We start from the raw sequence: 14730 nt of genomic DNA on the forward strand, positions 1-14730 counted from the left end.
GGTTAGCCAGGATGGTCTCGATCTCCTGACCTCGTGATCCGCCCGTCTCGGCCTCCCAAAGTGCTGGGATTACAGGCTTGAGCCACCGCGCCTGGCTCCATTTACATTCTTAGAAGAGCCTCACATTTCCACATCCTTACCAACACTTGTTAAAAAAAATCCTCATTTTTGCTAAGCTGATGGGTGAAAAATGGTATTGTTTTAACCTGCATTTTCCTGATGACTAATGAGATTCAGCATTTTTTTCATAGGCATATTGGCCATTTCTCATATATAGATATCTTCCATTTAAAGTTAAACTAAGAATTTTGCACTGAATACCATTCTCTGAAGTGGTGAATTTTAATATTGTATAAAAAATCCAACTTGTTCCACAAGTACATGTCGTATGATTTTATGCATACATCCATATACATATATCAAGGTAAAGTCCAATACAAAAAAACAGCATTTCCTATGGCCAGTGTTCTACAGAAGTAAGACTGTGCAAACTTTATCATATAGTCAAATGAGATTGCAACACTAAGGCAGGACGAGGCAGAAGCAAGTTGTGTCCACAGTATATTACAAAATGCCTTGCATAGCTTATTCATTCTCACCTGGTAAATTCATCTTAGAATTCTGAAGGATTTTTTTCCTAGATAAATTTATACAAGTTAGTGTCTACTTCTTGTCTTTGTTCTATGGCAAACCAGCTTTCTCAGTACTGATTGTTTTACTTCACAACATTATTGATTTAACAATAGCCTGTGCTTTGGGGCTCTGCACTGCTTTCATTGTAATCCTTGATACAATGACTACAAACGTGTTGCGATTTCTAATCTTCATCTGTATCTCAGGCGATTTTCCAGGGCTTCCATTCTCTGTGTCATTTCTTCTAGTAAATCTCAAATTAAGGAAGATGAAGAATTGTCTATTTTTATTTACATTTAATTATAACTTGATTTATCCATGTAAAATTTTGGCTTCTGAAATAGAAAAGGTTTTGGTTTTTTTTCCCCCTCATTTCTGTCGAGTATTTTAAAACCCTGACTTGTAAATTTATAGAACTCATTTAACATTTCTGTTAAGACAAATATTTTGAGTTTTTTTAAAACATCATCAAAGCCAGATAGCTCAGTGTGAATTTGTCTTTTTAATTTTAATTTTATTTATTTATTTATTTTCTCTTTTTTTGAGACAGAGTTTTGCTCTTGTTGCCCAGGCTGGAGTGCAATGGTGTGATCTTGGCTCATGCAACCTCCGCCTCCTGGATTCAAGTGATTCTCCTGCCTCAGCCTCCCGAGTAGCTGGGATTACAGGCATGCGCCACCACGCCCAGCTAATTTTGTTGTATTTTTAGTAGAGATAGGGTTTCTCTACGTTGGCCAGGCTAGTCTCGAACTCCCCACCTCAGGTGATCTGCCTGCCTTGGCCTCCCAAAGTGCTGGGATTACAGGTGTGAGCCACTGCGCCCAGCCTTATTTATTTTATTTATTATTTTTTATAGACAAGGCCTCCCTATGTTGCCCAGGCTGATCTCGAACTCCTGAGCTCAAGCAAGACCACCTTGGCCTCCCAGAGTGCTAGGATTACAGGTGTGAGCCACAGCACCCAGCTGCAGTCTTTTTTTTTTTTTTTTTTTAATTGTAATTCCACTTCCATCCTTAATGCTTGTAAATTAGTTTGCCATAGCACACTGCTAGGAGCCAGAATTGATAATGTTGAGAATGTGGTGAAGAGAAGACAATGAAATAATTCAACCTTGGGAAGTAAGATACGAAGTCAGAAGCAAAGGGAGATAGGGAGTTTTCACCATGATGCCACATAAGGCCACCGTTTTGAGGAATTCTGACCTATGTAAAAATATACCTTCTTGAGTCTCTTGTGAGTAGAACTTTGGGGTGGGACAGGCAAGCGAGAGGAAGAGGGCATTAGACTAGTTATTGGTCTACCCTGTAAGCTCCTCAATACCCTCTATCAGCCCACCTGAGGGCAGAATGAGAGCCCAGATTTGTCAATGTATATTAACCACTCTCAGGAAGATTATTTCATTTTACTTTAGGGAGCATATTTCCAGCTTTCAGAAATGAAATTGCTCTATGCTGTTGTTCCTTATTACATAAGCCCATTGGCACAGAGATAGTTCAGAATTAAGCCATTTCCCTATAGACTAGTTGATGTACTTGAGATATCAGACAGCTTTAGTACACTTACTGTAATTTTAAGTTTAGAGCACTTGGCAGGGTGTTCAATATGCAAAAGCACCGAATCCTCTTTTCTTTATTATCACCAAGCATTCCTTTCATTTGTAATATTGTTTTAATGAATCACTGGATCCTGCTGTTCCCTTGGTGGAATGTTTCATTTTTTAGAGTGCTGATAAGAGAAGATCTCTGCTGCCAAGGAAAAAAAACAAAAAACAAAAAACAACCACCCCTGTCCTCCAGAAACTACACACACTGAATCCGTATGTGGCTGTGGTGTTCCTTTGGGCTAAAGGAAAAGTTTGGAGTTTAGACTGAGTTTGAAACCTACAAACAACATTCTTTGCCTATACTTGCTGTACCTTTGATGCACTTCAGACCTCATTCATGTCCTACATACCCTCCTAGCAGAGAGAGTTAGGTCAGTCTCTTTTCCCTACTTTGTATGCTGACCGACGGGCCTTCTTGCTAAGCCCCCTAGAAGGGCCGATGGCAACTAAGTGCTTGACTGCTGCTGCTAAGCTTGGCTTGCCCTTGGCTCTCAAACACCTGTCAGGCTGCTTTTTAAAGCAAAAAGCCTTCCCTGGAGTTCACTGTTCTTGGTGACTTCATGGGATTGACTTCAGTTGATAAAACCTACATAGAGTGTGTGTGAAGTTTTGATAACATTCTTTGCATTCCATACGGAAGCATAATACAAGAAAAGGATATAGCGCTGTGTTAATTTTCTTACTTCTTCGTTTGCAAGGTTCTGGAACATTATAAGGTTTTCACATTTGCATTGATCGTGTTTTTCTTCCAGAGGGCTTCCTGAGAAAGCAGATGGAAAGTGTTCACCTCTAGAATCCACCAGACTTCCCAGACACATAATAATAGGAATGAATCAGCATATGGAGGAAACCATAATAAAAGACATGTTCCACTTTTTCCATGCAGCCAGATCCAGTAGAGTAAATACCAGGAAAGCGCCGTATATGCTTCCAACACTGGAAGTGGCCCTTACTGTGGATTAGTGAGGAACACTGCTCCAGTTTCTTTTAGTTTATGTTTCAGTTCTCATTTTACTTAAGTTCTTTCTTCTCTTTTCCTCTATACCATTTCCTACTTCCTTCTTTCCTTCTATGCTAAGGTTGTTGGCAAGCTGAAAGGCTGAAATTAAGTTATCTTATAGTAATATTTTACTTGGAATTACCTGAAGGTTTTGTTGAATGAGAAAGCTTTTGTGTAGACCGTAAAAGATTGTCTTCTTCAAACAGGTATCTGTGTTGCACTGCAAAATTAGAACAGGAAAGTAGGTCTCGGATATTTATGGTGACTGGCTCAGATTCTGGAAAGAGAAGGAAAACTGCAATCAAACCTGCTTAACGCTTTTGGTTATAAAACAGCCATCAGCAGAGTAAGGTACTTGTTATTCCTAGCACTTGGTGCAGAGCTTTACTTTGGGACATACTGAAGCAAAACGACTGTTACCTTCAGTGGAGTAAACATCATTATTAAAAAAACAAAAGAACAGCAAAAAACCAAAAACAGCTGGGCGCAGTGGCTCATGCCTGTAATCCCAGCACTTTGGGAGGCCAAAGTGGGTGGATCACTTGAGGTGAGGAGTTCAAGACCAGCCTAGCCAACATGGTAAAACCCTGTCTCTACTAAAAATACAAAACTAGCCAGGCATGGTGGCAGGCGCCTGTAATCCCAGCTACTCGGGGGGCTGGGGCAGGAGAATCACTTGAGCCCAGGAGGTGGAGGTTGCAGTGAGCCAAAATTGTACCACTGCACTCCAGCCTGGGCAACAGAATGAAACTCTGTCTCAAAACAACAACAACAACAACAAAAAACACTGTCACCTGAAACGATGCTAGTTACCAAATATGGCTTAATGTAAGAGTAAAAGTTAACTATCTTTTTGAGGGAAAAAAAGCCTTGATTATCATAATTTGAACATACTTACATTCACTTCTTTACAACTGTTATCTGGAGGGAAACCATGGTAGAAGCACCCACCAACATTTCTAAAAACACTGCCTTAAAAACTGTACCTGTTGGCTGTTGGACCCTTTTTGGCAGTTCCCCTGCTGGAGAGTCCTGTCTTCCATCGGAGTCTTCTAGAGCTGAGCAGAAAAAGATGACCAAAAGGAGTGACGGTTGTCCACAGGCATGTGTGTGTTCTTCAGGAAGCTGGTCCCAGACCACCTCCTTACCTACCTGCCATAACCTAAGGTCTTTTGGTTTTGTTTGGTAACACCAAAGATTCAAAAAAGCAGTTGGTTACCATGATACCTATGACCACTCTAGGGCAATTCTCTCTCGTAAGAGAAGCTTGGACCCCTTAAGTACATCTTACTTAAGAATGCTCCCAAAAATGTCATGACTAGAAAGCAGGGCAGAAAAAAAGGTGAAGTTGTTGAGGGATTTTAGTTGCACTGGCAGCAGCTCCACTTGAGGCATTTCAACTTGAATGAAACAATCAAGAGGCAAAACATTCTCTACTCACAGAGATCTGAAAGGCCTTCCCTCCCTGTTACCCCTCATCTCAAGAGTTCTTTCCCTAGAGGGGTAAGACACAGCACTTAGACTGGGATCTAACTGCTGAACCGGGGACATGAGTACAAGGAAAAATGGGCAGAACTGCTATCCGTAAACATATCTGGCACACTTAGTAAACTGGAGAAAAGCATGCATAACAAAAATCTAAAGGGCAGTCTAATATTCTGTAAACAAATAGTCCATGCAGAAAGGCATTAATTTTAACAGTGGGCTTGGAAGAAAACTACGTCCCTTTCCACTTCAATTATAGGTACGTTCTGAAATTGCACCTCAGCTCTCCTGATTTATATAATAATTGATTTTTAGTTAAATGATCATTTCTCTAGGGTGTTTGTGAGGATGAAGCATGCTGTATGTCAAAACACTTATTACATTGCTTGGCACAGAGCAAGGGCTCAAACAATGGTAGCTATTACTTTTTTCTTGCCCACCTCCCCCGTTCCCCCAACCCTTTTTTTTTTTTTTTTTTTTTTTTTTTTTGAGACAGGGTCTTGCTTTGTCACCCAGGTTGGAGTGCAGTGGCGCAATCATGGCTCACTGAAGCCATGACCTCCAGGGCGCAAACGATCCTCCCTCCTCAGTCTCCCAAGTAGCTGAGACTACAGGTGTGTGCCATCATGCCTAGCTAATTAAAAAATTTTTTTTCAGAGACTTTGTTTCCCAAAGGGTTTTACTTTTGTTGCCCAAACTGGTCTTGAACTCCTGGACTCAAGCAATCCTCCCACCGCAGCCTCCCAAAATGCTTGGGTTACAGGCGGGAGCCATGGTGTCCAGCCCTTCTTTTTGTACTGTTTCTAGGCATTGTTGGTCCTGCCCATGAAGGAGACACTTTTTTTGGTTGAGAATTTATCAATAAAGGGTTCGTATTGGCTGGACACGGTGGCTCACGCTCGTAATCCCAGCACTTTGGGAGGTTGTGGTGGGTGGACCACTTGAGGTCAGGAGTTCGAGACCAGCCTGGCCAACATGGTGAAACCTCATCTCTACTAAAAATAGAAAAATTAACTGGGTGTGGTGGTGGGTGCCTGTAATCCCAGCTTCTTGGGAGGCTGAAGCATGAGAATCACTGAAACCCAGGAGGTGGAGGTTGTAGTGAGCTGAGATTGTGCCACTGCACTCCAGCTTGGGTGACAGAGTGAGACTCCATCTCAAAAAAAAGAGTTCCTGCTGCCCTGTTTGCTAAGGTCTTCTGCGTAAGCTATAGTACCTTCACAGATGCCTTTCTTGAGTTTTTCACTTATCTCATCCATTGTGCTGAAGTCTTCAGCATAGAAGAGATGTTTGTCTGTTGGCTCAGAGGCAATCTCTTGTAGTTCCTCCTCAATGGCTTTTCCTACCCCAACAGCATACATAGTGATACCTAGGGTGCAGGAAGAATTAAGAGGAAGGTAGTTAGAGTTGTGTTCCCAGGGTCTGGAAGTTGTGTGTACTGCACCCAAAGCCAGTTAGATGTTAAGTGGTGTGATTTGAAAGGTCCATGCCAACCTTCCTTTTTATTTTTCTACCATTTTAATTTTTGTCCTATGAGCAAAGGGGAGGGATCCAAGAGAGAAGTGAGGCGTCTGGGAGATGCTGGGGAACTAAACTACTAACCTGTTTCTCAGCTCTGGGCTGGGCTGTTTAACGAATCTGCAACTTCCCTCTGAATTAGCCTTCTGGATTCACAGAAATGAGCACTATTTTATGGCTTGCTAAATGGGAATCTATTCTGGAAGAATTCTAAGAATCAAGTCAATTTATGACCTAATAACCTAGTTTCTACTCAAAGCTACAGGATAGGAAATGTAAGTGACCTGAGGCCAAGTGAAGCTGCTTTTTGCCCACTTCTCTTAAGATGACTCAACCTTGTGAGGAAGTGCTAAGCTGAAAAGGAGAATCTGCAGACCATTGGAAACCCCTAAAGTCAGGAAAAAGAACAAATCCAAGATCAGCCTTAAATTTCAACAGGGATATGCGTTTGCTTCAAAAGCTTTTCTTACACTGATCATTAGACTCCCTTCCCCTATATACTCTTCATTTGAAAGTAAAACACAATAAGAATATGTTCTGCTTGAGTCCAAACATTTTTCAGCACTGATAACTTATTCTAGCTCATTTATTAGACTAGATTCTTAAAAATATACTTAAAAATGGCTCAAGACAAAGGGCAAGAGTTATGATGCCTCGTTCTGAGTCTGTGTAAGGTCAATAACCAAGTTCAGCATATTTGTCCGGGAGCCCAGTGATTTTATGCATAACTTCCTAAAAAGGATAACTACTATTTTAAGATTCTGTTTGCTATACATAAGAGTAGTTAAATTCATAAGAGGATGTCACCTCATATAAATCTTGTTGATTCAAGAATCAAACATCAGTTTCTCCTACCACCTGTCTTTGGGTGATGTGTAGAGACATTTAAATGGAGCAAAGGGTAAGGTAGATTAGTTTCAGTGAGATGAAAGTGCTAACCACTGTCTCTGGAGACCAAGATGCTTCCCCTAATTCTTTCTAAGAATGCAGACTAGGGGGCCTATGAGTTTGACATGAGTTCTAGCAATCTAGCTGTGAACAGCCAGTTTTACAATCTACTCAGATGATTCAGGGCAGGACACTTTGTGGCTACCACTCTCGGGCTAGAAAAAGAGGAAAGTATGCAGTATCAATAAAATGACCTCCATCACAAAGACAGCGAGTGAACGTTGATGTGAACCAGCCTTTCTGTGAGGACGAACGGAGTTCACCAATGGGACTGCCAGTACTCTCACTCCTTTCTTCATTCACTCAGCAAGTAGTTGTCACGCATCTACTATGTGCCAGGCCTGATCTAGGCCCTGGGTCCATAAAGTCTTGGATGAGGCCTTGATCTGTGCATACCTTATTTCCTCTTACAGGACTTGCTAAAGCAGTGTGTCCTCAACAAGTACTTTAAGAAGGCAGTTTTTGGCCGGGCACAGTGGCTCACATCTGTAATCCCAGCACTTTGTGGGGCTGAGGCGGGTGGATCACAAGGTCAGGAGATGGAGACCATCCTGGCTAACACGGTAATACCCCGTCTCCACTAAAAATACAAAAAGTTAGCTGGGCATGGTGGCGGGTGCCTGTAGTCCTAGCTACTCAGGAGGCTGAGGCAGGAGAATGGCATGAACCCAGGAGGCGGAGTTTGTAGTGAGCCGAGATTGTGCCACTGTACTGCGGCCTGGGCAACAGAGCGAGACACCGTCTCAAAAAAAAAAAAAAAAGAGAGAAAAGGGCAGTTTTCAAGCAAACTACTACTACTTCACTACTTCAAGTTTTCTTATCTGCATCAAGGAATCTAGAAACTTCACCATAAACTGTCTCTACCAGTCATCCTAGCTTCTGGGTTTCCTTTAGCCAAGGGTCATACTCCTCAAGCATGCTTCACGTCTGTACAACTGAAGTAACCCTCAGGTCGGCAAAACCCAGAGAAGAGGCTGGGCTTTACTGAGCAACAAGAGCTTAGAGTCATAATCTCTTCCATCATCTGATTTTCTGAAAAGCTAAATTTGCCTCCTGCAAACACAAGAGTATTATCCATCCTAAGGCTATTGCATTTTCAGAATGTTCGCTTGAAGTATTGGTTAAAAAATACAAGAATATATATACATAATCAGTAAAAGTTCCCATCAGAAACAATTTAACAAGCTCGTCAGTTGATTCTAGAGCAACCAGACCAGTGTTTTGGAACTATTATGTGTATGTCTGTGGTTGAATAGCATGTTCTAGGTGATTCTCACACTGGAGATCACACACTGGCTAGTAAATCAGAGTGAGAGGATAGCCGCCTGTGGTCAGCTTAGCCTAACCTTCTAGTCACCAGACTCCTTCCTGAGCACTTTATTTAACTCCTGTGGGGTCCTGTTAAGGCCTCTAGGTGGCAGGGTAGTAAGGATGTATAATGGCAGTTGCCAGGAGGCCTTTCTGCATACTCAAAGAAGCTTACCCCTGTGGCCCGCTGAGACCACTGAGTGAGTTTAAGAAACCTGAACCTTGAGTGGTGTAAACCGCACCTCCACCCCATATTACCATTGGCCTTGGCTTTACTGGCCCACTCGGAGACGTCATCCTGAGCCCGTCCGTCGGTGAACACGATGGCTGCTCTGGGCACCCTTGTGGAAAGGGGCCTGGCCCCTTCTCCTTGGGTAAAACTTCTCTCAAACATGTGTTTCAGGGCCAGCCCAGTCATAGAGCCCTTTCCCATGTACTTCATGTGGGCCACGGCTTTTTTCATGTCTTTGGCGGAGTTGAAGTTTCTCAGGGTAAACTCTGTGCGGACCTGCGTGGAATACTGGAGCAGCCCCACTCGAGCGGCTTTGGGGGAAATTGTCAAGGAATCTATAATTCCGGTGACAAACTGCTTCACGACCTCAAAATTCTCTTCTCCAAGACTCTTGGATCCATCGATCACAAAGACCAGGTCAATTGGGCCTTCAGTGCATTCTATAAGAATAAAAGGAAAGTTGACATAGTTGAATAAACATCATTTATGCACAAGAGTAGAATAAAATGATGCTTTAATTGGAGGCATAACCACTTTGGGGAACCAGTTTTCTTCTTCTTTAGATAATACGCAGGACAGATGAAGTGTTGGGAGGGCCACAAGCAACAATAATTTTCACATATACTTTTATGGTTGGCTTGTCATATTGATAAAAATAGTAGTTTTCACAAGCAAAATGGCAGATGTACAATTGTCTAGGAAACCAAGTCTATATTGTACCCTGAAACACTGACAGGTCTGGGAGGAGCTGGGTGTAGAGTACACTGAAGGGTCTAACAATACCCAAAAGACTCCCAGAACTTTACTCCAGGAGGGTGACGTCACCCTAGTGCTGGCATTCTGGCAGTCAATGGAGAAAGAGATTTCTTCAGCTCAGCCATCACCTCTGCCGGGGAGCGTTCCTAGTAACTCAGCTTATATTGCTTTCTATATACCCCTAACACTACTAATTTATTCAACCAAAAAGTTATTGAGGACCTGCTTTGTACAAGGCAGTGGACGTAGCAGGATTGCAATAGTGACCAAGACACAATCCCTGACACCAAGTTGCATACAATCTAATGTACTCTATATAGTGTTCCACATTGTACAATAATTATTTAAGGATGTGTTTCCTCCTCCATTCTGTGAGTTCCTCCTCAGCCGGGACTGTGTTACATTCATTTTTGTGCCCCACCCCCCAATACTTGGCACAAAAAAGGTGTTCAGTAAATGTGTGGTGACAGACTAAGTGAATGAGGTGATGTTCATTGGGTAGCACACCTGTAAGTACCCTACTGACCTATTAAAGCTGACAAAATAATTATTAGCTTTGGTGCAGTGGCTCACACCTATAATCCCCAGCACTTTGGGAGGCTGAGGCAGGAGGATGGCTTGAGCACAGGAGTTCAAGAACACCCTAGGCAACAGAGTGACTGTCTCTCTTAAAAAAAGAAAAATTAGCTGGGCGTGGTAATGCATGCCTGTAGCCCTCGCTACTTGGGAGGCTGAGGCAGAAGGATTACTGGAGCCCAAGAATTATACGTTGCAGCGAGCTATGATTGTGCCACTGCACTCCAGTCCGGGTGACAGAGCAAGACCCTGCATCTCTCTGTAAAAAAAGTAACAAAAAATTATCACCATAAATTCTTTACGTGGAAATTTTTCAGGCTTTTTTTTGTTGTTGTTGTTGAGATGGAGTCTTGCTCTGTTGCCCAGGCTGGAGTACAATGGTGTGATCTTGGCTCACTGCAACCTCCACTTCCTGGGTTCAAGTGATTCTCCTGCCTCAGCCTCCCGAGTAGCTGGGACTACAGGCACATGCTACCACGCCTGGCTAGTTTTTTTGTATTTTTAGTAGAGACTAGATTTTGCCATGTTGGCTAGGCTGGTCTTGAACTCCTGACCTCAGGTGATTCACCCTCCTCAGCCTCCCAATGTTCTGGGATTACAGGCATGAGCCACTGTGCCCGGTCTCAGGCAACTATTAATAGATGGTTGATAGTAAGACAGAAATAAAAGCTTTATGTTAAGCAATTTGGGTATGGAGAGGCTTTTTGTTATTTAGGACTGCAAAAGAAAAATGGACAGATCCAAAATGGATTATCTCATTTCTTCTTTTTTTTTTCGAGACAGCATCTTACTGTGTCGCCCAGGCTAGAGTACAATGGCACTTTCTCAGCTTACTGCAACCTCTGCCTCCTGGGTTCAAGCGATTCTCCTGCCTCAGCCTCCCAAGTAGCTGGGATTACAGGCACATGCCACCACGCCTGGCTAATTTTTGTATTTTTAGTAGAGACGGGGTTTCATGATCTTGGCCAAGCTGGTTTCGAACTCCTGACCTCGTGATCCACCCGCCTCGGCCTCCAAGGTGTTGGGATTACAGGTGTAAGCCACTGCGTTGCGCCAGATGATCTCATTTCAAACAATCCACCATCTGTGATAAACATTCTGTTTTATATATCAAGCAACTGTCTAATCTTTCCAAGTGAGGCACAACAATATAAGCATGTAAATACACACACATGCAAAACCATTTCTATGCTTGGCCAGTATAACATGCTTAATGTCAGAGTGTGTGTGTCTGTGTGTGTGTGTGTGTGTGTGTGTGTGAGAGAGAGAGAGAGAGAGAGAGAGTATGTTCGGGGGTTTGGTTCTTCTGTTTCTCCATTAAGTGCTTTTCCTCATCACTCAACCTATCGATCTTTTATTAGTGAAAGAGGAAAAGGCCAACTCAAAGCTTCATTTACATTCATAGTCTGTTCCTAAGTGAACCAAAAAAAAGACTCAGGCAGCATGCATGTGGCTCTTCAGCAGATTTCAAAAATACTGAAATAATTTTCCAGCAGTGAGTCTGTTTTCTCCTCTTTTCTGTACACATTCTTCTTACAGAACAAAACTAGCACTTGCAACCCCCACGCACAGAATGGGGTCCAGAAGCCTTTTCCAGGAAACACAAAACAAGGCAGAGTGGAAAAACATCAGGGAAAGCAGGGCCCACATATTTGCTTTCAGACACAGAAAGGATAGCCCCACTTGTTAGCTATTTTTTTGCCAGAGGGTAATTCCCACTTTTCTTGGGCATTTTCTTTTGGATAGATAAGTTGGTAAGACTGGAATGGAGCTGTGACTTGCTTTCAGAATGTAATTTTCAGAAAGTTCTAGAGCTTCAGGCATGGATAAGCCCTTTAAAGATCATCTACTCCAGCCTCGCTGTTGCTTACATCTTCTTTTCAACATCCCCACCCAGTGACCATTCGGCCTGGGCCTCAACACTTCTCCTGTTGAGGAATTGTCACCTTACCACTGAAGCCCCTTTTTTGGACATCTCTGCTGTTGATGATTACAATAGTGATCATTTTGTTTGTTTGTTGTTGTTGTTGTTTGAGATGGCATTTCGCTCTCTCGCGCAGGCTGGAGTGCAGAGGTGCAATCTTGGCTCACTGCCACCTCCGCCTCCTGGGTTCAAGTGACTCTCCTGCCTCAGCCTCCCAAGTAGCCAGAGCCACAGGCAAGCACTACCACACCTGGCCATTTTTTGTATTTTCAGTAGAGACAGGGTTTCACCATGTTGGCCAGGCTGGTCTTGAACTCCTGACCTCATGTGATCCGCCTGCCTCGGCCTCTCAAGGTGCCAGGATTAAAGGTGTGAGCCACCGCACCTGGCCTGTCTGTTGTTTTTTAAATTTAATTTTATTTTAAGTTCTGGGATACATGTGCAGGACATGCAGGTTTGTTACATAGGCAAACGTGTGCCATGGTGGTTTGCTGCACCTATCAGCCCATCACCTAGGTATTAAGCCCTACATGCGTTAGCTTTTTATCTTGATGTTCTCACTCCCCTGACTCCCCCCAACAGGCCCCAGTATGTGTTGTTCCCCTCCCTGTGTCCATGTATTCTCATTGTTCAGCTTGACTTATAAGTGAGAACATGCAGTGTCTGGTTTTCTGTTCCTGTGTTAGCTTGCTGAGGATAATGGCTTCCAATTCCACCCATGTCCCTGCAAAGGACATGACCTCATTTCTTTTCATGGCTGCATAGTATTCCATGGTGTATATACATCACATTTTCTTTATCCAGTCTATCATTGATGGGCATTTTGGGTTGATTCCATGTCTTTGCTATTGTGAACAGTAATACTGATCATTTTTTGAGCACTTAATGTGTGTCAGCACTGGGCTTAACACCTTTATTTATTTTTTATTAAAAAAATTTTTTTGAGACAGGGTCTCGCTGTGCCACCCAGGCTAGAGTGAAGTGGCACAATCACAACTCACTGTAGCCTCAACCTCCTGCACTCAGGTGATCCTCCCACCTCAGCCTCCCTAGTAGCTGGGACCATAGGCACGTACCACCACAACCAGCTAATTTTTCTAATTTTTGTAGAGACAGGGCTTCACCATGTTGCCCAGACTGGTCTTGAACTCCTGAGCTCAAGCGATCCTCCCACTGCAGCTTCCCAAGGTGCTGGGATTACAGGCGTGAGCCACCACACCTGGCTGTTCAGCACCTTTGGATACATGATCTCATGTATTCCTTGTGATGGCTTTGTGGGGTATTATTCTCATTTTATAGATGGGGAAGCTGGGACTCAGAGAGGTTATATAATTTTTTGTTTTGTTTTGTTTTTTTTTGAGACAGAGCCTTGTTCTGTCACCCTGGCTGGAGTGCAGTGGCATGAGCTCAGCTCACTGCAACTTCCATCTCCTGGCCTCAGCCTCTCACGTAGCTGGGATTATAGGTGCATGCCACCACACCTGGCTAATTTTTGTTTGTTTATTTATTTTGAGATGGAGTCTTGCTCTGTTGCCCAGGCTGGAGAGCAATGGTGTGATCTTGGCTCACTGCAACCTCTGCCTCCCAGGTTCAAGCAATTCTCCTGCCTCAGCCTCTCCAGTAGCTGGGATTATAGATGTGTGCCACCACACCCAGCTAATTTTTATATTTTTAGTAGAGACAGGGTTTCATCATGTTGGCCAGGCTAGTCTCGAACTCCTGGTCTCAGGTGATCCGCCTGCCTTGGCCTCCCAAAGTGCTGGGATTACAGGCGTGAGCCACAGTGCCTGGCCGAGGTTAAATAATTTGACCAAGGTCACACAGGTAGTATGAATCGGGGTTCAAATCCAGATCTGTCTGAGCTGAAGCTTATGCGCTGAACTAATTAGACATGCAGCTTCCCTGGTAGAAGGCTTCTTTGTCCTCGTGCTGAGCTGTAGCTTCTCCCAGTGTCCTTTCTTTCCAGGGTAGGGTGGGGTGGGGTGGGTATCATACAAATCATGAGTGAGATGACAGTCACGTTGGTATTTGGTACCTCAAAAGTTTTTTTCTACAAAGATCCTCAGTTTCCTAATTTTTTTCTGCTTAACATAATACTGAACTTCCTCACAAGATCATGATTCTTAATTATTTCTAAATCGTGTTTATCTTATTTTTTTTTCTAAAAAATAATACATGCATTTGGAACAAAAAATATTAGAAAAAGGGTGTGTGTGTGTATAAGGGTATACACATCATATATGTATATAATGGTACACACACACACACATAGAGAGAGAAAGAGAGACTGTATGTTAGAGTGTTTTACAAAATATATCGATGGTAACATACTATAACAAACATTCAGCACCATGCTTTTTTCACTTAAAATATCTTGGGGACATATCCAGAGCTGCTTGTTGTTTTAACAGCTGCATCGTGTTTTATTACATAGATGTGCCTTAATTTATTCAGCCAGGCTCAGGGGTGATCATTTAGCTTGTTTCCAGTTTTTTGCTGCTACAAATAGTGCTGTATAAAATATCCTTGTATACATGGCTTTGTAAACATGCACTTATCTGTAAGATAAACTTCTAGAAGTGGAACTGGATTCGTAACATTGCCAAATTGCGCTCTGAAGGGTTATACCAATTCAGACACCCACCGATCCATTTATCATTCCCTACTACAATATACCTTTGCCAACATAAGGAATCAAACTTTTTGATCTCTGGTAACTAATAGGTTAAAAAAAGGTATCACAGCTT

General features: G+C 42.9%; 1 protein-coding gene across 3 annotated transcripts in view; it reads right to left on the reverse strand.

Annotated features, from left to right (window-relative positions):
• Positions 1-326: 326 nt before the first annotated feature.
• LOC113224959 (matrilin-2) overlaps positions 327-14730 on the reverse strand; it is a 179181-nt gene continuing 164777 nt past the window's right edge. For 2 of the 3 annotated variants that reach the window (XM_026454962.1, XM_026454963.1), the window contains exons 13-18: positions 8754-9167; positions 5938-6090; positions 4223-4294; positions 3379-3513; positions 2898-2996; positions 328-880 (exon numbers count right to left, since the gene is read on the reverse strand). In XM_026454962.1, coding sequence (XP_026310747.1) covers positions 825-880; positions 2898-2996; positions 3379-3513; positions 4223-4294; positions 5938-6090; positions 8754-9167 — 929 coding nt within the window. In that variant the 3' untranslated portion in view covers positions 328-824. Of the gene's footprint in view, positions 881-2897; positions 2997-3378; positions 3514-4222; positions 4295-5937; positions 6091-8753; positions 9168-14730 lie in introns of all 3 variants that reach the window. The other variant, XM_026454961.1, reaches the window with a different exon arrangement.

Source organism: Piliocolobus tephrosceles, chromosome 7 (assembly GCF_002776525.5).
Source record: "Piliocolobus tephrosceles isolate RC106 chromosome 7, ASM277652v3, whole genome shotgun sequence".
Lineage (NCBI taxonomy): Eukaryota > Metazoa > Chordata > Mammalia > Primates > Cercopithecidae > Piliocolobus > Piliocolobus tephrosceles.